General features: G+C 45.3%; 5 protein-coding genes across 10 annotated transcripts; 3 read left to right on the forward strand and 2 right to left on the reverse strand.

Moving 5' to 3' along the window:
• The first annotated feature begins 24 nt into the window (after positions 1 to 24).
• Positions 25 to 1118, forward strand: LOC120952951 (uncharacterized). Its single transcript, XM_040372556.2, has 2 exons — positions 25 to 174; positions 268 to 1118. The coding sequence occupies exons 1-2, from the start codon at positions 25 to 27 to the stop codon at positions 1060 to 1062; spliced, it is 945 nt and encodes a 314-aa protein (XP_040228490.2). The 3' UTR covers positions 1063 to 1118.
• Positions 1119 to 1522: 404 nt separating this feature from the next.
• LOC120952954 (RNA-binding protein 7) lies at positions 1523 to 2929 on the forward strand. Its single transcript, XM_040372563.2, has 2 exons — positions 1523 to 1847; positions 1918 to 2929. Exons 1-2 carry the CDS (start codon positions 1764 to 1766, stop codon positions 2599 to 2601), a joined length of 768 nt encoding a protein of 255 aa, XP_040228497.1. The 5' UTR covers positions 1523 to 1763; the 3' UTR covers positions 2602 to 2929.
• On the reverse strand, positions 2922 to 5849 carry LOC120952953 (tetraspanin-33-like). The gene has a single exon (XM_040372562.2). The coding sequence runs from the start codon at positions 5373 to 5375 to the stop codon at positions 4542 to 4544; it is 834 nt and encodes a 277-aa protein (XP_040228496.1). The 5' UTR covers positions 5376 to 5849; the 3' UTR covers positions 2922 to 4541.
• Positions 5850 to 6135: 286 nt separating this feature from the next.
• Positions 6136 to 9191, forward strand: LOC120951087 (mediator of RNA polymerase II transcription subunit 31). 6 transcript variants are annotated; one of them, XM_040369607.2, is made up of 5 exons: positions 6137 to 6408; positions 6480 to 6506; positions 7272 to 7778; positions 8127 to 8216; positions 8298 to 9191. In XM_040369607.2, exons 3-5 carry the CDS (start codon positions 7748 to 7750, stop codon positions 8984 to 8986), a joined length of 810 nt encoding a protein of 269 aa, XP_040225541.2. In that variant the 5' UTR covers positions 6137 to 6408; positions 6480 to 6506; positions 7272 to 7747; the 3' UTR covers positions 8987 to 9191. The 6 variants fall into 6 exon arrangements, with proteins under 6 accessions (XP_040225545.2, XP_040225541.2, XP_040225543.2 ...); XM_040369609.2 differs by having other exon boundaries at positions 6137 to 6405; XM_040369606.2 differs by lacking the exon at positions 6480 to 6506.
• A 5489-nt stretch (positions 9192 to 14680) lies between these two features.
• On the reverse strand, positions 14681 to 25991 carry LOC120953949 (uncharacterized). The gene is made up of 2 exons (XM_040374402.2): positions 25646 to 25991; positions 14681 to 14977 (listed from the first exon to the last, which is right to left on the reverse strand). Exon 1 carries the CDS (start codon positions 25989 to 25991, stop codon positions 25653 to 25655), a length of 339 nt encoding a protein of 112 aa, XP_040230336.1. The 3' UTR covers positions 14681 to 14977; positions 25646 to 25652.
• Positions 25992 to 27477: the final 1486 nt, after the last annotated feature.

Raw genomic sequence — 27477 nt, forward strand, 5'->3', positions numbered from 1 at the left:
CCCTCTGCCTGGCTGTACAGTTTGATGCAAAGGACGAAGCGTCTATTTGGCAAAGGGATTATTTCAAACCCCAAAATGGTGACGCAGTCCCAGTTTAGCCAGATACAGTTTCAGGCCGTGCTGAACAAATTTTCCATGCTGTACAACGTAATGAAGGCTGCGAATTTCGTCGATGTAAATATTGCGCTGCAATTTAAATGATTTGAAAATGTATTAAAGAAGCTTTTCTCTACCAATTCTCTCTCTCTCTCTCTCTCTTACCTTTAGAACGCCATTGTGCAGCTGAGCAACGACGGCATGAAGGTGATCGTTGAGGATGCGAAAAGCATCCAAGCATCGGCCTACATTACGCGAGCTTGCTTTTCCGAGTTTAAACTGGCCATTGCGCGACCCTCTTCCGTGGTGGACGCTCCCAACAATCCTGACGCCACGCTGCCCTTCATTTCGTTCGGGCTCAACCTGAAGGTGTTTACGGATTGTTTGAGCATGTTCACTAGCGGTGATTACGATTCGAGCCTGAAGCTTATCCAAAAGGGTACCGGTGCCCCGTTGATCGTGATCCTGGAGCAGCACGGCGAGGACGACCTCATTACGGAGTGTTCGGTGCGCACGATGGACCCGTTCGACTGTATGGAGCTGGACTTTGAGGACGAGCAGCAGATAGTGAGCAAGCTCAACGTGAAGGGCATGGAGTTTTTCCAGCTGCTGAGCGAGATGGATCGCAACTGTGATGAAATTGAAGTGATTATTTCACCCGACGCACCGCACCTGATTTTACACTCGTTCGGCGAGCTGCATTCGGAAACGAGCGTTGAAATAACCAACACGAGCGACATGCTGATTACGTTCAACTGTACCGATGCGAGTCGCAATCGGTACAAGTTCCATCATTTCCGGCTTGCCATGCGTACGCTCGCATTGGCTTCCAAGGTGGCACTGCGCACCAACAGCGAGGGCTTGCTAGGACTGCAAGTGATGATCGAGAATAGTGATAGTTCGCACATTTTTGTAGAATACTTTATCTTGCCACTGATGTCGGACGGTGATCAAACCACTCTGTAGTGGATCGTTTGTTTCACTAGCGTGTTTTAAAAGATAAAGAATTAAAGCACACGCAACTTTCGTTGTGAAATTATTCTGTAGAAATCTCCGAAACTAGTAAGAACCACAGATAAGATGAGTTGACAAACTGTGCACACTTCTGGGAAAATTTAAAATGCTTTGATGTTTTCAACGAAAGCAAATAATTGTCAACAACCTTCAACGTACAATCTACCCTTGAGTTACGCGGTTCGACGTAAGTGGTTTATGAGATTTACGAGTTGGCTATTTGGAAAACTGTTGGAGAAAATTGTTTCGACATGTTTAAATTTTCGAAATTTTAGTTTGACTCAGTTATTCTGCTACGCCGATATCGTAGAAACACATTACTCGCGTATCTCGGGCACATACTGTATACTGAACGAAACATATGTCAACGTCAACCTATCGAACGAAATTAGACGAACCGTCAATGACAGCAGGCCAAACAGTGCTGTCAAAACAATTCTGTCGACGGCGCACGGCGCTTGAGTTTTAATTTTGCAAGCAACTAAAGTACAAACAACCGAAACATTTTGCTTTTATTTTAAACAATTCCACTTGCAAATTTCAACAATACGGCATTATTCGTTAGTTTGTGGCGCATTTCACAAGACTGTACATCCAGTTGGCATTGAGTGGTCGTGTTCGGCGGTACAGAGTTTAAACAAGCGCGTGCCATCATGAGCGAAGACGACAGAACGCTTTGGTGTGGAAATCTAAGCGAACGAGTTACGGAAGAGATGCTGTACGAACTGTTTCTACAGGTATGGGTGCATTTTTGTTTTCGCTACGTGCGAATGACAATTAAACTAAAATCCCGTTCTCAAATTGTAGGCTGGACCGGTTGAAAACGTAAAGATTCCTCGCGATGCAGATCGGCGCCAGCGGAACTATGCCTTCATTACGTTCGCACACGTGTGCAGCGTAGAGTATGCGATGGACATATTCGAGGGTACGGCCCTTTTCCAGCGTACGCTTACGTTGCACCGGAAAAATCGCAACGGTCCGAATCCGGCAGCTTCGCCACAAGTTAATTTCAACTATCCAGCGGGCGGAGGTAGCACCAACAGCAACACATCCAGCAACAACAATCTCCAGCGATATTCGGACGATTCACCAATCCGAGCCCAGCAGCATCCGGTGGATGTGAACCCATTCATATCGCCGGACATTCGGATGGAAGCGTTCCCCGCACTGTATGCAGCGATGAACAATTCGCCAAACATCTTTACGCCAGACATTTTGGCCCACCTGGGGCAACAGTTGCTTGGGGCCGACTTTCCACCGTTTGCCGATGAAGCCGACCAGCAGCAGAACTCGCTGCGAACCAAAGGGCAGCGCAGAGAACGATCTCACCATCACGATCGGCACAGTAAGAAGCCGTACTCGCGGGACGACCGGTACGGCCACAGTAACGATCGCAGCGAGTCGCAGAGTAGCCGCAATCGGTACGATAATAGCAGCAGACGGAACAGCAACGACCAGGACCACCACCGAAACAGTCGCAGACGGAGATAGTGGTCGAGGGTTGCTTCGCTGTGTATATGATGGTACAAAAGGATGAACAAGCAAGCAATGTTTACTATAAGTATCCCGAAAACTACCCCCACCCGATCGGGTGTGTGTGTGTGTGCGTGACCATCAGTTTTAAAGAGTTGTAAAGAACAACGACAAAGTTGCGTGTGTACATAGAGTGAACGATCTTTTTTCTGTCCTCTAAATCTATTAAATAACAACCTCCAGGACGTTTAAGAACCTACAAACCTTTAGAGAAACGATTGACGATTATAACAAAAAAATAAATAAATAAATAAACGTCACTTTTTAATGCTGTATGACACGGTTTACACCTTTGCTTTATTCATTTTCAAATACCTATTTCATACAATTCTATTGAGCTTTACAAATATATGACATAGAATTGGCTTATAAGTATTTTTTTGTGTTATTATTTTTTTTTAATCCTTTTTAGATCAAGCACAGTCCTTACGTTCTGATGTTTAAACCTTGCCTCCGTTATTCGATTTCAAATATGCTCTCCTGGCTGTCCCTTACTTTTAAAACATGGAATCATGAAAACATGGAGCGAGCAAGCGGTGCGGCTTCATCTGCTTCTTCTCGCTACTACATGCACGCTTTGTTGGAATATTGTTGCTGTTACACGTTATCTAGTATATCGCTAACACGAATCAGGAAGAAACATCACGAAACGTTTTGCGCATTAAAAAGATACATTTGATATTCTGCTACCCAGCCACGCGACACGTCGTTTTGAGATTGTATAAATTGAGATACACGAATCCTTTTCTTGTTTTGTTTGTGTGTTGAGTCTTACGGGGGTTTTGCGAACGAGTGCGGTCTTGCATTTAACTTTAGCTGAACACTAAACGATAGCGCCTAAACATTTAGCGTACGTTTGAAACGGCTTGTTTTTTGTCTTTCTTTGTAAATCATTATCCAGTCTGCTCTTGTGCATATCAGTCGTTCTTGTGCAGCGAAAATCGACGCGAACATCCCACAAAAGTTCACCTTTCACTCTGGCTCTAGTAGGGGGGAGGAATAAACTTTAAAAACTAGCGCTTTTGTAAAATTCGGAGCTGAAATAAAACAGCGACAAAACGGGTTTCACAAGGGGAAAGGGAATGGAGCTAATAGTGAGTATGGAAAGCGGATTCAGCAAGAGCAATAATACTAAATGCAATAGAGGGGAGAAACAAACAGTTTGCTGAATCCAGAGTCCCACCGAAATATGGTGATCAGAATAACTTACATGCGATTAAACAATCTCACCGAACAGTGCATTATTTGTTGCAAAATTTTGAATCATCGTCGGTCCACACCGCCCAACTAACCAACGTGTCTGTGTGCGCGCTCGTGCGCCCTCGCGCGTTTGCTTATGTCTCAAGATAATTGCTTAACCCCCGAAGCGGCGGAGCGTTTGCGCAAACTTTTTAACCGCAAATGATCATCTCACAGCTCGTTGACGGTGGCGCGCACCGAAGGGTGGAGGAGGGGTGGAAAGCGGACACATCTTTAGCAATGCAGAGCGATGGATACTTGGATGGATAGATGAATGGAGCTGAACCGGAGAGGGGGGCGGGGGGGGGGGGAGAGGGCGCATTTACTATTACAACCTCACTCACCCACCACCGCCACCAACAGCAGCCACACGCTTTGCTATGTGGTGCGTGTTGTGATGATTATGCTGAATGACTACGAAGAACGAGATGAAGGGAAATGATGTGCTGCTGCTGCTGCTGCTGCTGCCTTGCGCTTGTACGACGACAAAACACTTCCATTGTGCTGGGTTTTTTTTGAATTTTGTTTGCTTCTTCTTCCTCCTCAGTCATGTCTTGCTTCGATTGTGTGTTTGCGTTCGCGCTTGCAGTTTTTCTTTACACTGGCCGACCGCAACCACCGCCACCGCCACCACCAGCACTCCACCCGACGTAAATTCACTATGACCAGCTACTCTTCTGCAGATCGATCTGTCCTTCGAGCGTTTTGGCGAGATAGATGACGAACAGCTGGCTGATGGCGGCCCCGAGCGCAATGCCCGCAATCACGTACAGGTTCCGTTCGGCCCACACGCGCACGATCTCGATGCACCCGTTGGTCCAGATCTTCTTGCTGGCCGCGGCCACCGACTGCTGCTGGATGTGGTAGCCGCACATGATGTTCACCAGGCCGGAGCTGATGTCGGTCGCGTTGATGCAGCAGCTGTACGGGACGCCGCACTTTTCCACGCTCGGCGACGAGCAGTTGAAGTACTCGTTCTTGCCCCAGTCGAGGTAGCCCTCGTTGCTAAGCCCGCAGCAGTGGAACTCCTGCTGCGCAAAGTCGATGAGATTCTGCAGGTCCGGATCGTCCCGGTAGGTGGTGATGATTTTGTCGGTGAACGATTCCTCCAGCACCGCGTTCACCTTGTGCGGGAACACGAACGCGGTGATGGCGATGGCCATCTCGCACAGGAAGAAGATCAGCAGGCAGAGCGAGTAGAACTTGAGCAGGCAGGTGTTTTCGCGCAGCGCCCCGAGACAGCCGGCCAGGCTGACCACGAACACGATCGCCCCGGCGATGATCATTACCAGCGACAGGTTCAGCACGATGTCGTAGAACGTTTCGAGCTTGATCAGCCCGGTCGCCTGCCATTTGTCGACGAACGCGTAAAACCCGATCCCGATCAGCAGTCCGCCAAACAGCCAGAAGATGAAGTTGAGCAGAAATATCATATACTTCACGCAGGAGCTGACGTACGTAAAGTTGTGGGTCGGGTAGCGGTACGGAGGCATCGTGTGGCTGCGACGGTGCTGCTGCTGCTGCTGCTTTGCCGTTCCGTTGCCTGTTGTCCTTCGGCCGTGCCTCGATGCCCTTATACGGATGAAGAGCGGGGAGGTAGGGGACAGGAGGAGAAGGGGTGGTGCTCCAGTTGGCTTTTGGTCTCAGGTGTGATGCTGCTTATCTGGGCTCGCTGGCATTGGCCAACACACGGGCAAATCCTTTGTTTACTAATTCAGGCAGCCCAGGCACTGCACTAAACAAACCGAAAACAATCCACACACACAGCACAGCAAACTACACCGTGCATTGATTATGAATCATCGCCACGGTCGGCTCTACACAGCGCGAGCGGAATCACTTTGAACTAAAACAAAATCATAGAGCAAGAAGCTCCTTCCCACTTTCGAATCTGTGCCTACGGAAAAAATTTGCTTCTAAACTTGGTTGTCTAGCTTTTTTTTCTTTTCTTCTCTCCTCCAGTCAATGATCTATTTGCAGGGGTCGCCGGCTGGTACGCGCGGTGACAGTAGGGGCAGCATCTTTCGACAGGTTTTATAATTGTTTATTGCTCTTTCGAAGCGATTCAATCCACACTGATGGACCAAGAGAAGATATTTTAATTTTAAGTACATGAAAGAGTGGAATTTCACTCTAAATAATGTCATAAAACAATAAAATATTGCATTTTATTCTTGACGAAACAACTGTCAAAGCTGCGTGCCTGGACGAAACTGAACGAAACATCACCGCTCGCCCCGGAACTGTCAAACAGAGGTGCCAAAAAAAGAAGACAAGCGATTTTGACGCGTCAAATCCCAGTCCCCGAAACGAAACAGAGCCGACACACAGAAAGCGGCAAGGAAAAAGTGCGTGCGTGCTTCAATATCGATGGAAAGCGACCGTTCGTCTGCGTATTAGCGTACAAATCCTGGTGCCCCCGGCGTTGAATCGCCCACCAGCCTGGAGACCAGACCGGATCGTTCCACCCATCATACGGCAGCAGTGCTTACAAGGCAGCAAGGGCTATCATGAACCCCTACGGTAGTGAGTACGGTTTTTGCCCGTGTGCGGACCATAAATCATCTCTTTTCTTATTTATCTCCCCTTGTTTATAGATGGTTCCCCGTGTATGCACCAACTCTGTATGTTTCTTTGTTTATATGTGTAACCTGTGCGGGGGGGTTTGAGTTTCGTTTGCAATTTGCTGATTTGCGTTTTCTCCCTGCCCGTGTCCGTGAATTGTTAAATCCTGTCGGCGGGTAGCACACCGCACCGGGCTTGCAACTGGGAACTGCTTGGACTAGTGCAGACCGGCTCACGCGCGCGAGGACGGTTGTTCCCGGTTAACGGTGAAGGGGGTTTCAGGCATCCGGTAGCCAGGAGCATCCGTCCTGTTCCATCGATGTTAGCCTTTGTGTTAGATTATTAGAGCAATAGTGTTATCCTCGTGATCTTTCTCGATCAGCTCCGATGCTGACGATCGACAGCAACTTTTTGCGCAGGCCGTGATCGTGATCGCAGCAATATATCCTGCGTTTAGAAGTAGCAACAGTTCAATTCAGTAATTGCACGAATAATTTAAACTTCAGCTCCTTATGTCTTTCCCGGGGAAAACTTTCCATCCGACCGTGATTTTGCTACCAGTGAGCCTACAATCCTACAGCGTTGCAACATTTCCGTGTAGAGGCGTAGAGTTTGCCCCATTTCCTGTTGTAATAGTGTACATAAACCGCACACCGCATTACGTTACCTCTTCTTTCCAGCACCGTTCTTCTGTTATGTTGTAAATAATGAATTCCTGTTTTATTTTTTTTCTTTCTTTTTCTCTCTTTTCTCTTCCTCCTGTTTGTATGATCGTTAAACCCCGTACAAAACCACACCGACACACACAAAATATCCTGCTCTAGCTATCGTAATCGACGCGAAGAAGCGGATAGCAAGCGAATAGCGAAATAGTAGTGAATAGAATCTTGAATAGCAAGCCTCGTTACAAGTTATCCTTTTTGCGGAAAATTTATTTGTGCCTAATTTTTGCACAGACACGCCTCGTCTGCGCATCCCCTTTGCTGTGTATAATTTCCGCGTGTTTCAACTTTCCTAGCTTCATTCCCGCTACACCACACACCGTTCGATCGTTCGGCGTTTTGGGCTAGAGCACTCTTTCAGTTCAGATAAATAGATTTTTTGTCAATCAAGCACCACACACTCTGCTCCCCCTTCTATTCGGTAATAACGGTCACTCACTGCCGACCCACACCGCTCTAGCACTGGAAACTCTTTCCGATCAAATTCAGGAAAACTGCACATACATACCACACACACACACGCCTAGACATACGTAAACAAACGCACACATACATTAGGGCAAAAAAACAAAAAAGCCATGGCTAATAAAATGGTCGGGAAGGGTAAATGTAAGTACTTTATGTTATTCTACCTTTCAATCTCCCTTTTTATGTTTACCTCCCTGTACTGAATGTCCTTGTGATCTGCATTTCACTTTACATTTTAATAGTAATATTAGTGATTAAAAACTGTAATGTTCCTTCATTACTACTGCACATAATATCCCTTTGTCCTATTAATAATTCCTTCTGCCGGCATGCAATCTTTCGTCTGTATCTGTATTTCGTTGTGTTACTGCTTAACTTACCCCTACCTCTTTGCCCGTGTGTACAAAAGGGTGCCGATTTTGAGTAGTATCAAAATCAATGCAAATAATTTAATAAAACCATTACACTTGCCTCTTCCCCACCTTGCAGTACCTGTTGAATCGGAGGACGCGCAAAAGCTTCGGTTTCAGGTGGAGCTGGAGTTTGTGCAGTGTTTAGCAAATCCCAACTATCTGCACTGTAAGTGTACCGGAGTAAGCTGCTATTGAAGCGTTTTTTTTTGCTAACCATTTCCGCCCATTCGGTTTGCCCTATTTCTAGTTTTAGCCCAGCGAGGATACTTCAAAGATGCTGCCTTCGTCAACTACCTTAAGTATCTGCTGTACTGGAAGGAGCCGGAGTACGCGAAATACCTCAAGTTTCCCATGTGTCTGTACTTTCTCGATCTGCTGCAGTACGAGCACTTTCGGCGCGAGATCGTCAGCGCCCAGTGCTGCAAGTTTATCGACGACCAGGCGATCCTGCTGTGGCAGCACTACACCCGGCGGCGCACGCGGCTGACCGCGCTCGGGACCACCAGCCTGACGGGGCTGGCGGTGGGCGGCCAGCCGGTCGGGGGCGGTGTCCAAGGGACGCTACTATCGAACGATCCCGCCATCATGCCCAACAGTAGCAGTAACAATGGTAGCAATAATGGAAGCTCGAACAGTAGTAACAACGGTGCCGGCGGTGGCGGCACCGGTGGTGTTGGTGGCATCGGTGGAATCAGTAACGCCAACAATGGTAGTAGCAACAACGGCCCCAACAGTGGCAGCGTGAATGTACCGTCGTCGGTAGGGCAGCAGCAGCAGCAGCAGCAGAACGGTGCAGGAATCACACAGCACAACGGAGTCGGCGGTGGGGGCGGCGTGGTGGGTGGCGGTGGCATGCTGGGCAATCCAATGGGGGCGTTGGGCGGTGGTGGCAGCAGTTTACCCGGTGGAGGCGGCATCAATCAAAAAGTTCCTTAAAGCGCGGAGCGGGACTCACTCGAGCCAGTGTGCAGAGCAGCGTGCGGGGTCTCGGACCAATCTCGGAAGAAACGGCAAATGCCGCTTGCAAAACGTGTGTGTGACGTTTTCTTTTTTGTATAAAGACTGTTTTTTTTATAAATACTGTATAGCCTGTATGTGGTGTAGATTGTAAACGAACAATATAGAGATAATTAAATTTCAATCCTTATTTGTGTCTTTTTTGTGTGTGGCTGTAAGAAAGCGGTAATTCCCCTGGCGCACCTTATGGTGTCAAAGTTGTTTGCAGAAGTGTCCAAAATTAAGTGCGCTTTCACGCCATTTTCGTCTTTATGGACGGGCTAAAAGCATTACACGTGTTGGGTTGTCCAGTGCCATGTGTATGGCATGTTCATCGTGAGATCATCATACTAACATCGTACTTTCTTGCTGCTAAACAGTTTTTTTTCAGATTTGGGCTAGGTTTATATCTCAGAAGCGTTTGTGAGTATTGAACTTTGTATTGTCTTGTATTGTAGATCTAGCAATCACGTAGTTGAAGCAATGCAAAGGCAGATCTCAGTAGTCTGTACAAGCAAGAACCAATAGTTTAGTTGTAATAAAACTACCAGCAAGAACGGACATCTTTTGGTTGCGGGCCCAGACAAGCACAAAGAAGTGGCGGTCCACGGAATCCTGCAGTTTTCGCGAACAGGCTACGACACCTTGAAGATTCCGGTCGAAGTATATTTGAAACCCTCGAAGATGTGGGACGCAGTGGTTAAGCATGTTCCAGCAGAGGCTAGTGAAGTGGCCAAGTTCGAGGAAATTGATGGCCAGGTCATTGCTGATGAGTTTCATCTCGGATGAGTACTTGGGATGTATACAATCCTGAGAAGACCACGGTGAAAAAAATGTGGAACGTTCTCGAAAATACATTCGCCAAGAAGTCTTGGGGCAGCCAGATAGTTATACGAAATCAGATCGCTCGTCTTAAGTTGAAGGAAGGAAGGAATACCGTTGCGCGCTCACCTTCAACAATTTGAGGATCTGGTTCGGCAGCTCCAAGTAGCTGGATCGTAGCTAGAAGAAAGCGATGTCTGCTCCGCCTTAAGTTTAACCCTTCCAGAGTCCTACGATCCCCTGATGACTGCGTTGGAAAACCCAATTCCCGAATCTCAATTCACTTATGAGTTAATAAAGACCCGGTTGCTAGGCGACGAATGTAAGCGCTCGGAAAGAATAGAAAATTTTGAAGAGAAGCCTACGGTATTCGTTGAAGACAATCGAAAAAGAAACGGAAGCGGAAAGTGTCATAACTGTGGAACATGAGGACACATGAAAAAGGACTGCTGGATGAGGATGATCGTAAATGTTGCTAGTGGAACTAAACAGGTTGCGTTCATGGCGGATGTAACAGGGCGAAAGAACCACTCATGGGATAAGCTGGAATTCATACTGGATTCAGGAGCCAGTGTCCACATCCTGTTGAACAACACGCCAGAGAGAACTTCTCGGCTGAATCGATCGGCTACTATGATATCCAGTCGTGGCTGACCAAAACTCAGACGGATGTGGTATTTAAGGATATGATCACCTCACAGCAAACATCGGATGAGTTCCTAAATAAGCACCAGAGCATCCGGAAGAAGATCGACAACTTCACGGAGGAATACAAAAAGATGATGGACTTCGACGAGGGTCTGACGCCCAAGAACCCGCAGTACATGATATTGTAAGAGCGTCTGAAGGCATTCAATTTAATTCAATGTGATTTCCGATGTAATACGTCTTCTTTTCACAAGAAAATCTTTAAATTGATCGCTTAGCTGAATCAAAACCATTTAGAAATCCAGTACAAGGAAAGAGGACATTTATTATGTTTCTGATAAATCCTGCTACAATCGTTACCAACGGTTGTTGTCAATTAATTCATTTGCATAATTATTTTATAAACGATACCTTATTAACTTCATACCCGTCTTCAGCAGCACCATTTAAACGCAACGACATGGAAGAAGTGTGTCTTGGTTATTTTTCTTTTCTGGAGCATTCCACACGTGCTTCCAATTGGAATCAATCGTTCCCACTGCGACCAAACGTTTTCGATCGGTTTTTCGATAGTCTTCGCGAGCAGTGCTTATTTATCGCCCGGTGCCCTACTCCGGAGCATCCGCGAGTGTATGGTTGTTCCGTCCAACGGGTAACGGGTTGTTCCGATATTTATCGGCAGTTGTGTTCAAAAAAAAAAAATTGGAACCCAGGTGAACGATGGATAATGTTTGGTGCAACGAAGAGCAAATGAAACAAGAACAACAGGCACAAATCAACTCCACATTCCCCCCCCCCCCTCGTTCCACCCGGTCGCGGACGTTACTGGGACGTTGGTTGGTTGGTGGGCCAGAGCAATGTTTGCTCATTAACGGTCACCCCGGTAGGAAGAAAAATCACTTTCAGCTGCAGCGAAAGAGATAGAGAAAAAGAAACATCAGAGGGCGATGGGAACCGATCGCAAACACGCATGGAGTGGAACGGATTTTTGCAGTTAGATTTCATGACACTTGAAAATCGGGATAAGATCAGCACTGAATCAAAAATGGACCAAATCAATAAAGGCATCATAAAACAGCTGTTAGTCCGATTGTGCGACAGATTGTAAGCTAATGAGCTGCGGGTTTTAACTAATTTTCTAAACCCTCGTTACAGTTAAATTAAGACACAAATACACAATTTAAAGTCACTGCTTATCGCAGGGGAAACCATCTACGATCGATCATGTGATCATGTGTGTGTGTGTGTGTGTATTTGCTGAAAGTGACAATGTTGGCTTTCACTGGGCCAACTGTCCGTCCAGTGCCCATAGCTCCCTACTGTGCCGGAACGAACGGTCGGTGCAAAACCATCAAACAAAGGTCACAGTAAACCATTGCCAGCGACCTAGAGCTTGGGTGGTAACGATGACACTTTCTTCTTTGTTCCGGCCCTGTTGTGCATCCCTTGGAATGGTGGTTGTGGACAGCTTCGGCACGATTCGAATCGGCCACATACCGCCACCATTACCACGGCAGAGAGACAGAAGATGCATCCAAATGTAATTGTGTCGGCGCTTCAACATCATCACCATCACCATCATCACGATCATCCCCCGTCCCGGAGCTGATGCACGATCGTCGTGGGGCACCCCTTTGCCATGGAAAGCAAACAACATTACCCACCACACCACAAACGAATGTGCAAAACCATCCATGGATTAATAGCGACCGACTGGCGTGTTGTCATTCGCCCGTCTCCGGCCGGCCATCGGAGGATGGGCGAGGGTCGCTGGGCTGGGATCTATTCTAGCTCTGTCCGAAAGAGAAAACGGTGTCGTCACGATCGCTGTGCAAAATTCCAAACCGTAGGGCAGTTGGGTTCGCTCGTTCGCGGCTGCTATGCGGAACCTTTTTCCTTTTGAACAGTGGTAAAAGGGTCGTATCGTATGGCACGTTGGGAAAATGTGGTTCCCCCTCCATTTGCTTTCCCACCGTTTCTATCCGCCTTCTTCTAGTAAGGGTGAAAATTTGAATTCCAAAATGGTTAGTTCGCGAAAACCGCACGATAGCGCGTTAGTAGGACACAATAATTAATCAATTCACGGTACAGAAAGCATCCCGCGCAGAAGCAACGGGCAGCATTTTTTGTTTGTTTGGCGGCTACATGCTAACATAAAGGCAATTAAAATAATTAAAATATTATTTGGGCAAACTTTTGCTTTGGCTTTGGCAGCTTTCAAGCAAACAAGCGCGTACGCGTAAGCGGTCATTAGTTGTACCTCGCCGGGTATGTGTTACAAGCTTGTTTTTGATTTATTTGGCCAATCTGCATTGTTTTGCTTGTTTTTTTGTGTCACTTGCTAGTTTGGCTGTTGTTTTAATAAAATGTGATGCTGATTTTTGTTATATTTTTTTTTTTGCAATCTTTTAATTTCTAAACTATTTTTGGGTGAACAGAAAATTAAAGCTTTTGCTTGTTTTTAGCTGTGCAATATATTTTTTTCTCTCCAGTTTATAACATTTAACCCACTCAAACATGCAATGATTCGCTACTAATTACTTACCCATATTATTATCCTTAATATGTCATTCTTCCGTGTATGTTCCTAACTGTTTCTTTCATGTTTCTGTCAAGTATTTTTTTTAACAACAAACAACACACAATACAACTTTTTCCAATGAGTTACACCTTAGCTCGTATATTTGTATGACATATGTTACACTATTTACAGCTTTTGGGCGGAGGATCTACATGCCCGCTTTTTAAATACGCTTACATTACATTGTCTACTGGTACGGGGTACGTGGTACGGTTCGTAAATCGATTAATAAATAGCTTACATTTAACCTTTTTTGTTGAGCATACCCTTCCTACGACCCTTCAAAGCGTGCAGCAGTTGCAAGAGTGTGGAACGATGGGCATTACAGCAAAGAACATTCTAAACCACCGCGTAATTTGTAATTAATTTCCCTGCCCATTTTGGTGTTTGTTTTTGCTCCCTCCCTCCGCAGAGATTCCACGCGCAAAAAGGGGCACTGGTAAGTAAAAGGTACTTAAAACTAAAGAAAAACAACACTCCCGCGACCGCACAATTTTGTTGGTAGCACCTTCGAGAGAGAGAGAGCCAACACCCGCCCATAAAATTGCCCAATCTGCACCCTTTTCCTCTTAAGTTGGTGGAGGGAAGCAAATTCATAAAAAAAAACCCCAAAACAGAACAGAAATAAACAGTTAGCAGAGCAATTGTTGTACCTGTAAATAGTATAAATACTAGCCCCTATAACACACTGAAGGTGATGATGGTGGCGAAAGAGGGAATAGAAACGATCATCCCTTTTTCTCCGTTTTTTTTCAAAGCGAGGATCATCCACGATCAATTACGTTAGGGGGGTTGTTGTGCTGAACAGAATCGATCGTTCGATCCGCCTTGCTGAGAGAAATTCCTCCCCCCTCTCCCCCACTACGTGAGAAGGGGTTTTACTTTTCTTTACAATTACTTTAATTGCCAAAATCAACGGCCGGGCTGGAATGAATGATGTACCTTTTCTGCGGGTTAACCCCCAAACGGACGCGAATCTTAAGCCAGCTTCCGATCATCCTCCAGCTGGGCTCTGGTTGGATCGTCTTTTGCCCTATCCCTCTCACTCCCTACATGTGATCGATGTGTGTTATAACAATTTTAAAAGAAATCAGCAGCACAGCACTGCCCCGGGAACTGCCAGTGTGTTGTTTTCCTTCTCCCTACTATTGCTCTTTGTCTTACTCTGCTCGTCGCTGTTTTTAATCATCGTCACTGAATAGTGCTTTCATTACTGTGTGTGTGTGTGTGTGGCATGTGGCCTCCCATCAAAGCCCGATAGAAGCAACTCGATAAAAGGCAAAAAAAGTAGACCGTTGTCCGGTAAGATCACTTTAAACCAAACAAAATCAACGGCAACCTTTAAAAAACGGCAAACGATTACACTATCTTGCTGCTTCTGCGCATGGTTCGTTCCGCTGGACAGCTTCCTTCCTGCTTCAGCTTCTACCTACCTCTTCCTCCCGCAGTCCCGTAGTGGAGTGTTTCAAGGGTGTGTGTGTGTGTAGGGGAACAAACGGTACGGAACAGTCGGCAGGCAATCCCGCGGAAACGTTGTCCCGGTTGGGAGTTTTGCGATTTAGAATGTGGCTTAGAGGGGGGTGGGGGGGGGGGTTGTGCTAAACCCCCCGCGGCAAAGGCAGTGCACTTCCGCACACACGGAATTGAATTTATTGTATTGTAGTGTGTTCGCGTGTGTTTTACGCTGCTACCGTTTGTGATGTGGATTGCAGTTTTTTGTCTTCTCTGTTGTTTTTCTGTTGATGCCATCCTTGAGCTCAGCTTGGCAATCGGGTTGGCGGGTACGGTTTTGATCGTTCCGTTGGTTTCCGTTGGTGGGACGGTCAGTCCCCGCTCACTAGACTGTTGCGTTTTTGTTTGTGTTTTTTTTGCCGTATGTTCTGGAAATGTAAATGTAAAAAAACAGAAAAAGAAAGACAATTGAGTACCATTTGCGGAGATGCGGTCGTGGCTGGTATGGTGGTGGTCATTTCCATCAAGTGATCAAAAGATTTCTGCATCTTTGCTCTGTCTTTATGACTTCATTATGAGTCCCTTTTTCTCTCTCTCTCTCTCTCTCTCTCTCTCTCTCTCTCTCTCTCTCTTTCCTACTTCTTCTGGCTACCACTCGTAACGACTCGCTTGCCCCGCTGCCCCGAAGGTAAGTGACGGGAAAGAGGGGCAGATAACGAGCGTATGGGTATAGAGTTATTTAAATCAGTTCAGCACCACAAAATTAGGCCAACACTCCAGAGCGATGATCACTTCCGTGGCGACGGTGTATGACTTGCCGGAGGGAGAGAGGGAACACACACACACCTCTCGGCGGAGAGACATAGAACCGATTATGCATTCCGCGCAGATCGATGGAAATGTATGCTAGGGAAGCAGCGTAGCGGTTAATTGAATGCAAAGAAAGGCGCGAAGGAAAGGCCTAAACATAGGTATGTTGAGAGGAGGGGAAGGGGGGTATGGCACAAGCACGAACGCACATTGGTAGGGGAGAAACGGGCGGTACTGGAGACAATAATGAAAACGGGTATTATGATGATCCTGGCATGTTGGTTCCCGTCGATCGATCGGTGTTCCAGTGCATGGTAGTTAGCATATTATTTGTTTTTCTTTAAATATGATAATTATTCCTTGTTAAAGAAATGGACTGTTAAATTCATTCTTTGCACAAACAAACAACAACAGAGACATCTAGGGTCATATGAGTAAAATTCGTTTAATTTTTGGAAAATAAATTACATAACATTACATTCGAAATCTTCAGGCATTTTCATCCTTAAGCCTATTTATTCAGATTCCATAATAAAAACCATGATTTTCCAGTCATTTTGAATAGTTTAACCGTGTTGCTAAAATCAAAATAATATATTTTATAATAATATTCAACGGAAATATACCAGGCTTGCTTTGAAATGCTTTGAAATGCAGCTATCCTTCTCGCTGCCTTCTATTGGGGGTTACAAACACTTGAACGCCACTTGAAAGTGAGCCAAAGCGTTTTTGTTGTAAAACTTTTAAAGCTTGACGCTCCTTCTTTGTAAGAAAAAAAAAACAAAATGTTTACCCACCTTCTAGTCCACTCCGTTATCAGAAATGTATTGCTAAACGAGACAAGACGGACGGATGCATGGAGCTAATGAACCGCTCCTTACCCTAGCACGGCAATTTCATGTATGGTCTGAGCATTCTGATTTTATCATAACTACCAACCAATCATAACTACCGATTTTATCATAACTACGAAACGAAACTTGCGTTTAATTTTTAAACTTTGGTGACCCGGCACAACCCGATAGGCGTAGAGTTAGAGGTAGAGATAGAGTAGAATTAATATTATATTTAAAATGTCTGATCAAACCAAATCAAGCAAGACATATGGGTACAGATCAATAAATAAACAAATAAATAGATAATAACATTAAGCATTTCAAATTATATTAATTTATTTTATATTTATAAAATTAAGAGGTTTAATTCACATCGAGTAAAATATCCCAAAGTATCAAATATCTCAAACCTCAAAAGCGATTTTTGAGCGCCTATAAGCGAAAGGCCACGGGAGTGACAAAATGCTGACAAATTTTTCAAAATGTGAGCTTTTGTCACTTTTTTGAGCTTTTGTCAAAATTTTGTGACCTGGAGCAGCCAGGAAAAAAAGTTGACAAAAGTTGACAAAATTTGACGTTCGTGAAAAAGCGTAAACAAACAGCTATTTGGCGCAGTTGTGACCCATTGTTATGATAATAATGGTAAAATGCATGATTCTAATTGATTTATGTACCTAGTTAGTGCTTCTTAAACAAAATATCGATGATATTCAGATGTTGGAGCTTTTTTTCGCTCTTGTGTATGTTTTTGGTGCGGCCACGAGAAAAGCTCTTTTTTGCAGTTGACAAGCAATTTTGACAAAGTTGAAAATTTTTTCAACATTTTTTCAGCTCCGTGGCCACGCGCTATATGACGCCACACTTATGAAGATCATATTCGCCACTTTCTCCCAAACTCGTTCGAAGAGGAACGATAGTTGCAGTTGCCTAGATACAACGGTTACTTTAATTTATTTCATGAGTAGCCCCAAAGTGTATGAAGATCAGGTGATCTCATAGCCTGTTTTTCATAGCAAAAGTTGAACGTCACTTTTTGACACCATGGGTGAAAACATTTCCCCAAACAAGCTTTCTGACAACTTGCCTAATACACAAACAATCTTGTAATCTTCGTTATTTGCACTGAAATATCTTAAAAATCACTCAAAATATTTCTTATTGTAAGCTAAACCAAATCTGAACTAATTAAGATCCATTTTTGGATCAAAATAATGCCGTCGATGAGGACACCAATGTGTACTACGTATGTGTTGCTAAGAACATAGCGAACGGTTCCTATGGAAATTCATTTCACCCATTCTGTCAAATGGAGCTTTTTTTGATTCCGAAATTAGTTGTCAATTTGTATGGGACGAGACCACCTGGTCTTCATACACTTTGAGTAGCCCGCTCAGTTATGCGTACAATATGGCAAAATGTTCAAAAAAAAAAAAAATATCCAAGTAAACCACCATTTTATGTCCTTTTGACAACCGTTAGTGGCTGTTTGTTTAAATTTGTGTGCGTTGGGTTTTGCACGCACGTTTAACGCTGATCATTGTGATGCAACACCAATAAAAAGGGTATTTTTTTCAACTCATCTGTTACCGCGCCTTGATTGCTGTTACCTTAATAAGCTTCGCAGATGTGCTCTTTTCTTGTGAGTTTATCAAAATTAACCAAAAAACACAAACAAACCGCCCATTTAAAGTAATTCCTATCTATTTAACCAACTAAACCGTTGCCCTATCTCTTGCTCACCTCATTTCTAATCTCCTTTTAATACGTACCAGCTTTTTACCCTGTACAACAGCTGTCTAATGCGCCCCCCAAAACCAAAAACGTGTGTAACAAAATCAATACACATCAACCAACACAGCAACTCAACACCAGCGGTACAGGCAACAAACACTACACCGTGTAACCGCCGTATTGCGAATCACAAGCCACCGCCTGGTTCATCTCTTGCCTTCCCAAGAGGCCGTGTTGCGTGTGTTGCGTCTGTACAATGAGGTTAAATGTGGTCTGGTCGCGACTCTACCTCCGAGGTGGTGGTTGGCGAGAAGGCAGAGGGCAAGCCAGAACAACCGAGCAAAGCCGGCGATGTAGGCTATATTGAGGTAAACATTCCGTTAGCGTGTCTGCACGGTGTCTTCTATGGTTCGTCTCACCCCGCTCAACAATGAAACGGGATTAGTTTCGGCGAGCGATAGTTACTTGCCCCACCAGCCAGCCAGTGTTCCCATCCGGAAGAAGCACACACACACACAGCCGAGAGACGCGGCTACAGGCTAGGGGAGGCAATTTGGAATGTGACTTTAATTTAGAATCAATACAGAAGCTAATTCCCCGCAATAGTGTCGGAGCGTTGTGATGTCACCCAATTAATCGCTTCATTGCATCACACGACCTGCCAGCTACCAGCTCAATGATCAAGTTCAAGTTCATCTTAGCGTCCGTCTTGTATGTTTTCTTTTTCCTGCGCAAAATGTAGGTTAATTTGATTGCCGCACACACACACCTGGGATGACACCTTGGTACGCGATGGAGCGAACGCAATCGATCCGGTGCCGTGATTATGCCCTCTGCATCAAGAAATTACGTATACAAAGTGTTTGAAGTGGTACTGCTGTAAGGAAGATACTGACTAGCCACTGACTGGGCACTGAGGTGAAGGAAGGGCTAGAGAGGTAACTAGAAATTAGCTTCATTTCATCATTTCATCATCCCGTCCCGTCGCCAGAAGCAGTGCCGTGCCCGGCCCCGTCAAATGGTGGCATACATTATTAAACAATTTGTCAAGCCAGCTGCCAGCTGCCGTTCCGGTTCCGTGTCCGTGGGCGCATTTGTGTGTGTGTGTGTGTGTGTGAGAAAATGTGTCAAGATGTTGTCATAACCTCCCTTCCCCTTCCGCCGGACGTAAGCCACCACTTTGCCGAGAGCTGGGTGGAAGAATGGGAGGATGGTGCATGCCCGTGACGCGCCACCATCGTAACGCTATGATGAAGCAATCAGTTAAGCAGGCGTTAAGTGTAACCGCCTAGAAAAAAAGCATTTCTTTCGCTCTTTTTTTTTTTTTGGTATCAAAGCTACTCCAAATTATCTCATTTACGCTCGTCGACTTTGTAATGTTTCCATTGCTTGCAACCGCAGGAAATGATGAAAGAAATGCTTCCTCAAACGCTCCAGGTCTACTCATCGCTTAAAGATGCTTGCGATGCGCGATCGTGTGCGATCGAGGTTTAACCTTTTTTTGTTTGCTATTGTTTGCGTTTTACTTCTTTTTTTCCTATTTAAAGCACATCTAGTTTAGAGATGATCTTCGAGCTCTAATTTGAATGTGGTAAACAGGGGGAGGTTGAAAACAGCATTAAACAAAATGGACTAAACGGCGTCTACCGGTACCGATCGAGCGACTACGACTAGCGTCCAGTGAAAGTTACAGCACGGTAGGCAATTAATGCTAAAGCCCGTGTGTTGAAGGGCTGGTAAACATGATAATTGCTGAATGATGCTGTTAACGTTTTACTGTCTTCAAAGGTGTGCTCTGCCAGCCTTCTTTGCTTCTGTGTGGCAAAACCTCCCCAGCAGCATCAAACCAGCCTTTAACCAGTGTAGTGGAGCATGAAGCAGCCCGGAGGGAGCTATTTTTCGAGTTTCTAATAAAAAACCGCCCATGGCTGAGGGGAGAACGCGAAGAATGATTACGATGCAAGGGGATGGGGAGTCCAGTGCCGGTTTTTTGTTTACCACCAGGTAGCTTGCTTAATTTCATCCATCCGAGGACGGAATTATGGAATGATCCAGTCCAGCAGTGATGATGATATGTTAATAATAATCTCTAGCCTTAGCGTTGCTTTCTCCCATTTTCTGCCCCGGCAATGTTTAGGCAATGGCGAAAGCAAGCGATGACAAACGGCGCGATGACATCATTGCATCAAAGCTTAAAGCCGTATCAGCGTTATTGATTGTCCCAAGAATTCTGTGCCCCCAATTTAGAAGCATAGAAGCGTACAGAAAGCACGCTAATGTTACATTATTATGGGAAAAGATTAAATTGTACACAAATTAGATCACGCATACATTAACCTCGAAAAGCTCGAAAAATCGAACTGATAATTATCGCTCCGATAAGACGCACATAAATTGTCTCTATGTGAATAAGTGAGTGTGTGTGTGTGTGTGTGTGTGTGAGGTTAGAAAAGAGGGGCGGATATAATGAAATTTGCATACCTTCAACCCGAACACGGCCCCGAAAAAAAGTCGATAAATCTATAATTGGTCGATTGGCTTTTTATGGCTTTTTTTCCCCACCCGTTTGCTTCTATCAGAAGTGAAACTGACCCGTGGTGTGTGAAGAAAGTAGCAGCAGCAGCAGCAGTAGGGTAGGGTAGGTGAGTGAGTAGCATATTTGTTCCTTTATTTGGGAACCATACTTCATTGATTTCTCCAATTCATCCAATTAGCATAGGTGTTTTGCCCTGTCTTATCATCATCATCTGTTTATTTATTTACACCTGCTAATACAAGGCGCCCGTGTTGAATTATTGAGCTAAGGGTAGTCGCCCAGTAATGTAGAACACAGCGCAGCGTTTGAAAATGCACCGAAAAAATGCTTTAGTTTAAAATTGGGAAAATTAGGAAACCACATTCCGGTACAACATTCCTGCTGCAACACCGCGTCGTCACGTTCCTTTCGAGCCGCATACACGTATCACCAACCCCGAGCTGCTGCCCATCGCTGCGCCTACTTGTTTGATACGCGCTTCGATCAAAAGATTTCAACGCGCAAGCGCGCGTCGCTTAGCAAGCGACGAACCCGCTTCCGCGTATAGCCCTTTACGCGGTGGTTTACGCGACAGGCGGAACGCGCCAACACGTACGCACGTGTGGTACGATGCGTCGTTCCCATGTTTTGTTTTCGTTTTTCTTTTTTTTTTATTTTGGGGTGGGTGAGAAGAGAATTTCATTTTTCACGCCGACTTGCGGTAGTATTCGTTATGCAAATTTAACCAACCCCCAGGTACCGGGTTTTGGGGGGGGAGCGGTAGGGAAAGACAATACACACCACCCGATCACGTTTTCGATTATTTTCACCCCGGTTTTTGTTGTTGTTGTTGTTGTTGTTGTTTTGTTTCGATCGCTTCCAATTGAAAGCGAACCATATCGTCAGGTCCGTTAGCCAGTTTTATGCGCTTCCGTGACGGAGCTTCGTGAACAAAACCTAAACTTCCACCAGCCGTTTATGGGATACGCGTAGCCAAATGGTACGTCTTGCAGTCTTGCGTTTCGCACCGGTATCATCGAAAGTGTCCCACTACCCGGTGCTGGGGAGCTATTTAGCGGGGTTTCACTTTTTCACACACCACATCACCTGACTGACGCGCCGCAGCACAGCCGAACGGGGCCGAAAATCGAAAAACCGGACGTACCGAAATTGGACGCTAAAATGATGGCAAAAAAATGGCAGCCAAAATAAAGCAAGAAACGAACCACCGCCTCACACAACCAGATTCACTTGGTGCATATTTAAATAACGCGTCATCGCTGTCAAGCGAACGTACTTTCCCTTGCATTCGCTCGGCTTAGTGTCGCCCGTCGGTGGCACCGTGACTGGCACCGTAAAGGAAACGTTTCCTACTCTCGTTACAATATTCTTACCCCAAAACAAAAAAGAAGCACTGCAAACACCTGCACCACCCCACTCACTTCCCTTATTGCTTTCCGTGCTCAGTTTTTGATTATGTTTCCCTTTCACTGCGCTTAAACACACTCGGCAATAACGCCCGGTGTCTGCGATCATTCCCACACACACACACACACACACACACACACACACACGCACGCAAAAGGGCATATGGATCGGTGCTGCGATTAATTTTTAGTATGCTTTTACCAGCATGCCAGCGGTGGCCAGTGGTGGCTGCTGGAGGCTTTCCAGCACACGGTGAATGACGTCTGCAAGCGTGTTTTTGTTTTCCTCCCCTTTTCCCTTAATGTATCGCAAGGTTCTCGTCGCAAGAAGAGAGGGGGAGGTCCGTCGTCTCGCCACCCAGCTGCCATGTCTGTCGGGCAAGGGCAAGCTTTTCCTCCCACCGTTCAAAGCAGAAGCGAACAATTGTGCATGTTCCGACCAACTCCTTCCGTTTTCCCTTCCGAATAACCGTTTCCGTTGCTATCTCGGTTTCGCTGCATTGATAACAAAGCTGTGAACAACAGTGCCGGTGGTGCTGGGCCCGCGTGGCATAAACTTTACATGGCTCACTGACCCCAAGGGGGGGGGGCGCATTTTATCACCGGAAAATTCTGCGTTCAGAATTGACCATGAGATGGATAGAAGAAAGCAATGGAAATCTGAAGCCATTATTCTTCGGTTCCGGTACACGGAACACTGTGTGGTATGGTAAGCCCGTTAGGCTACTACATGCTACGCATGTTAACTTATGCGCAGCAGTACACCGTTTCTGTGTGACACGCAATGTGTTCTGGGAGAATAATTACACCATGCAAATGGTTGCGCGAATCAGTGCGCATGAAATGCAATGTGCAGCTGGAGGTACGCTTTTGCTATTGCGTGACTGCAGAAGCTCTAATGGTCATCATCAAGAATGTTTCTACTGCTGAATGGGGTATTTTTTAGGTACATTTTAAGCAAAAAATGCGACATATTAGCGGGAAATGTTATTGAAATCACTGTAACGTTTGCATTTTTTCAAAAATAAACCAACAATTGTCGATTTTTTCATGGAATTATCTTAACCTACACTAACGAAACGTTAATTGCATTTTAAATAATAGTATCCTATGAGTCAGCAGACAAATTTTGACACCTCTATCAATCGAATTCTAACCATGATGACCAAAAAAGGTGAAGTAACTTCGTTTAGAAGCGTGCGCGATCAAAGAACGGCATCCCCGTAGCGTCTAAAATGGACTCCGTGCGGCAGTTTGTCGACGTCGTATAAGTCTGTGCCGCAATCTACAACATCTTTGCACTATTAGACAATAATCAGGGCATCGAGAGAAAGCCTCGGTGCCGAATGGCCGACGACCCTGAGCGACAAAAAGCTTCAAATGATGCTGAACGTGAAGACCGAGGGACATGTGGCTACATTGCTGCGTTTGCTTTGCCGGGAGGTCGATGCAATCGTCCCCTGGGACCTGGGAAACATGAAACTCAATTCGATCATTATCATCGAATTTCGGCGGACTTTCGATATGACAACCTAGTACCTAGCAGTTCATGCTCCAACATCCCCAAGCAAAAGCTTTACTACAACAAGTTTGTCGCAAAAGCTGAGTACGTAGATTTTAAAACCATGCCTACATGGATGTCTTCGTCCGCAAAGGTGCAACATTCCAGATAACTGACGAAAGGCAGCTGTGGCAAGATAGTAAATTTATGTTTGCAAGTAAGCTTGAATAATTTACCTTCCAAAAAATGTTTGTAGAAATAACTTATCGTTCTTAGTTTTATTAAAACCAGTCGAATAAAGGCCATTTTTGTACATGTAAACATTATTTATTTATTAACGAAACTGCGGTCCAAAACGGAAGTGTTTCTTAGGCGATTTTGAGACTTTGAATCGATTGGCCTCATTCTCCTCGTTCAAGATTCTTACTCAAAGCACAACTTCCATTTGAATGACTGTATCGTAAATAAATATTTGGGATGGAACTTTATTAAATTACTTCTCTTTGTATCTTCGTAACATATTCAAATTGCGACAAGCGACGAACTGCACTAAAATTTCATCGCTCATCATACTCTTCCCAACACTACAATTGCGCATTCTTGTACCGTTTCCCCTTGTAGCGTTGTTTTGTTAATCACGATCCTGCACCGAGGACACATACATGTTTGCCGCCTCTTTCCGCCACTATTCACTCTTCAGTGCCATTTGTGTGCCAACGGCAACAACCAAACCCCCAAACAACACTTTCATTTATCAACATAAGCGTCCTAATGACACTTTCGTTGAACAGTGAGACTCAGTGTCGCTCGTCCATTACCATTACACTGCTTACTTGCCTTTGCACTTGCTGCTAGGTCTTCTGCTCGGCGAAAGGCACACAGATCGCACTTGGACACTTTCGACCATCAGCATCTAAAAAACGGAGAGATTCCAGCGACAAACACCATTCGCAGCTGCCCTTTCGTTCACTTTCTGCTTAACATTTTTCCCCCCTCTTTTATTTGGATACGTTTTTCCTGTCCCTGTTTTCCCCGCACTTAGGGTTGGTCGAAAGGTAAGGTAAGTGTGAAATCGAATAAACAAACATTCTTCTCGTACAAACAAACCCCGATCGCAGCACGATCACACTCGGCGGCAGGTGATAAGCACACACACACACACCCACACGTGTTAAAAATAACTCATCCCACGGTCCCACCGATCGGTAATGATCATCGTTATGATGCCGTTCTTGCAACTGCAGTTGCATTCTTCCTAATTTCTTTTTCCATTGCTCGTTTTTCATCGATCGAAAGCGGAAAACACGGTAGCGGTAACAATCGATCGACGTCGACTTTTTAATGCTAGTGCTCAAATTTGGGTCAGCACAATCGCTCGCTAAGAACAAGTTGCCCGAGAGCGTGGATTTATTTTGGGACGCTCTTTAGCGTGCCTGCTTTCGAGGTCACTTTTCACACCCCTCCCCTCCACCGCAATCTCTCTCGCCCGCCACACAGTCAGATTCGATCCGCTCGGCCGGCATTTTCCGCATCATTCGTGCAAGAAGCGGGACGGATGGAGTTATTAAAGGAAAAACTCGTACACAAATTGTAAAGACAAAGCAGTGCCGAAGGGGGGGGGGGGATGGGGGGTTCATAAATGCGGGAAACGTGCGCAAAAGAAGAGAAGGTGCAGTAGTGGTTGGCGCCATTATTTGTGTTTGAATTTTTACTCTCGCTCGGATCGAGAAGCGGATCGAATGAAAATCGCGATGAGGCAGCACTGGAGGAGGTTTTTTTTCTTGGGGAGGAGAGAGGAAGACAGGTTATTTAATGAAAATTCCTCCCGGTGAGCGCGTCCTTTCTTTGCCCTGTTTCATCACTTCCGAAACAAGCAGGTGAGTCGGGGTCCGGGGGACTGATCGATGATCGATGTTATGTCGATCGTACCAGCAGTCGAACGAAACAAGAGAATAACGAACAACAAAAAAAAAACGGGTACACCGGATTAGGGCAGGGTGCAGTGGTGGAGCCGGTGGCACAACAATTCATCCAGAAAAAAACACACAGAAGCCACTTTCTTTTTGCGCCAAATACACCGTTTCCATACCGACACCCGAACGCCCGGTGACGCGCCGAAACTCCAACGATCGACCGGTTTTGGGACCCCATTTACAAGCCAGCCGTGAATAAATGCATTGATCCCCCCCCCCTCCTCCCCTGAACCGAGCAACCAGCTCCGTCCACTGCTGAAATGTGTGTCATTATTTGGCAACAGGACTTCAGGTCCAACTTACCTTTACCTCACAGGCCGAAGCTAAAGTCTTCGCCGCTTTCGTCGCTCAGCACGTCGAAAAAGTCGGAGCTGTCGTCGCCGGCGTTCGGCGGCACGAACGCACCGCCGAACACGTTGTCCAGCCGCTCCTCCACGCCCATCTGGGTCGCGATGCCGTAGATCAGCCGCATCAGCACCAGCCGGACGAAGTTGGGCGTGTTCGTTTCCCGCGACTCGTAGTACAGCTGCTTGAGCGTTTTGCGCGACGGGCCTCGCCGCCGGTTCGGGAAGCGGCGCCGCGCATCGCACACGCTTGCGACGGCCAGCAGGACAATCAGTCCTATCGCGAACAGCTGACGGGTGTTCATGGTTGGTTTGTTCTGTTCTAAGCGGCTTAGAAGAGTTCACACCACACGGTCTATCACACTCGGCTGGTGGTCTTTAGTGCACTTGCACACGATATCACACGCTTCTTGACGGAACTAAACGCACAGTTAGGGTCGTACCGTTTGTTATGATTTGAATCTGACGGTGTCACTTAAGTCTCGTATTACTTTCCGATCAAAGCGAACTGATCAGTAGTGTAAGCTGATGCTAATCAATGCACCTAACAGGCAACTTGTTGCAACAAACCGGAAGCAAACAAAGCAAGCGGACGGTTTCTTCTGCGCCGGCTCGAGCTCGTGCTACTAGACTGGTTGCTAGGGACAGAATGATCACCGGCAGCTAAGATCGGTACCGTGGTAAGCTCCGGAAGCTCGTTATTGCCATTGCTCCCCGTATGGCGCGCTCTCTTTCTCTCTCTCTCGCTCGCTTTCTTCTCACGCTCTCCCAATTTTCCACCCTTTTCAAAGCAGTATGGGAGAAATGTTTCTCGCTCAGGGTTGTGCAACACACAAATAGGGGCTTTCTTCAGAGAAGCTGACATGAAATTGAAGGAAATGTTAAACATTGGTAACAAGCGACTGTATTATTTGGTGGTATATTTTTTAACCTACAGTATTAAACCAGAGTACACTCAAGCAACTTTTTCGATGGATTGGGCAGTATTAAACTATTCAGTTTTTTTTTTAATTTAGCTTTTATAGTGTTCGGTTATTTATTTATTTATTATTATTAATTCCAGTACGGAAGAATCGTGCTTTTGATGCATCAAGTTGATGCATCGTTGTGGATTTCATAGTAATTCCGAGATCATTTTTGTTTTCTCTTTTCTTTTTTTTTAAAGATCTGGTAATATGCGTACTGTTGGCTGTAGCTCAAAGGTTTTTTAAAGTCGTTGCTACTAAATATTGACTCTAACTCACCTATTTTTGTCTCTAAGGCATCAATTTTTTGGCTGTGAGTCAATCGCTCAATTTAGAAAATTTAACTGCATTTTTGAAACTGTGGGTTTCAAAATTATAGAATTTATATTGAGCAGTTAATAATGTAATTGAAATTTTAAAATATAACAATTGTTAATCCAATTTTGGAAGATTTAATGGAGTGAAAAAAGTTGGCATACATTTTCAGGTGTAAATAATGGCTTCAACAAATTTAAAATTTCATGATTTTTTCACAAAAAAACTATCAACTTACACGGTTTTTGTAGTGTTTATGTGATGTAAATGTGTTAGAAATCTGCTCAAATACATTGTAGAATTATCATGATTCCTAAGACAGTCAAACATTGATGCCTTAGAGCCAAAATTTGGCAACAACGACTGTAACTTATTAACGATTAAAATGGAAGGCGCATGCAGTACTAGTGGGATTTTTCACAAGGAGGCTAACACTGCTAAAGTTCCTGCATTGAATTTGCTCAGTATTTTATAGTTTTAATGTTAAAATTTAAACGTGATTTTACACTGA

Source organism: Anopheles coluzzii, chromosome 2 (genome assembly GCF_943734685.1).
Source record: "Anopheles coluzzii chromosome 2, AcolN3, whole genome shotgun sequence".
NCBI classification, from domain to species: domain Eukaryota; kingdom Metazoa; phylum Arthropoda; class Insecta; order Diptera; family Culicidae; genus Anopheles; species Anopheles coluzzii.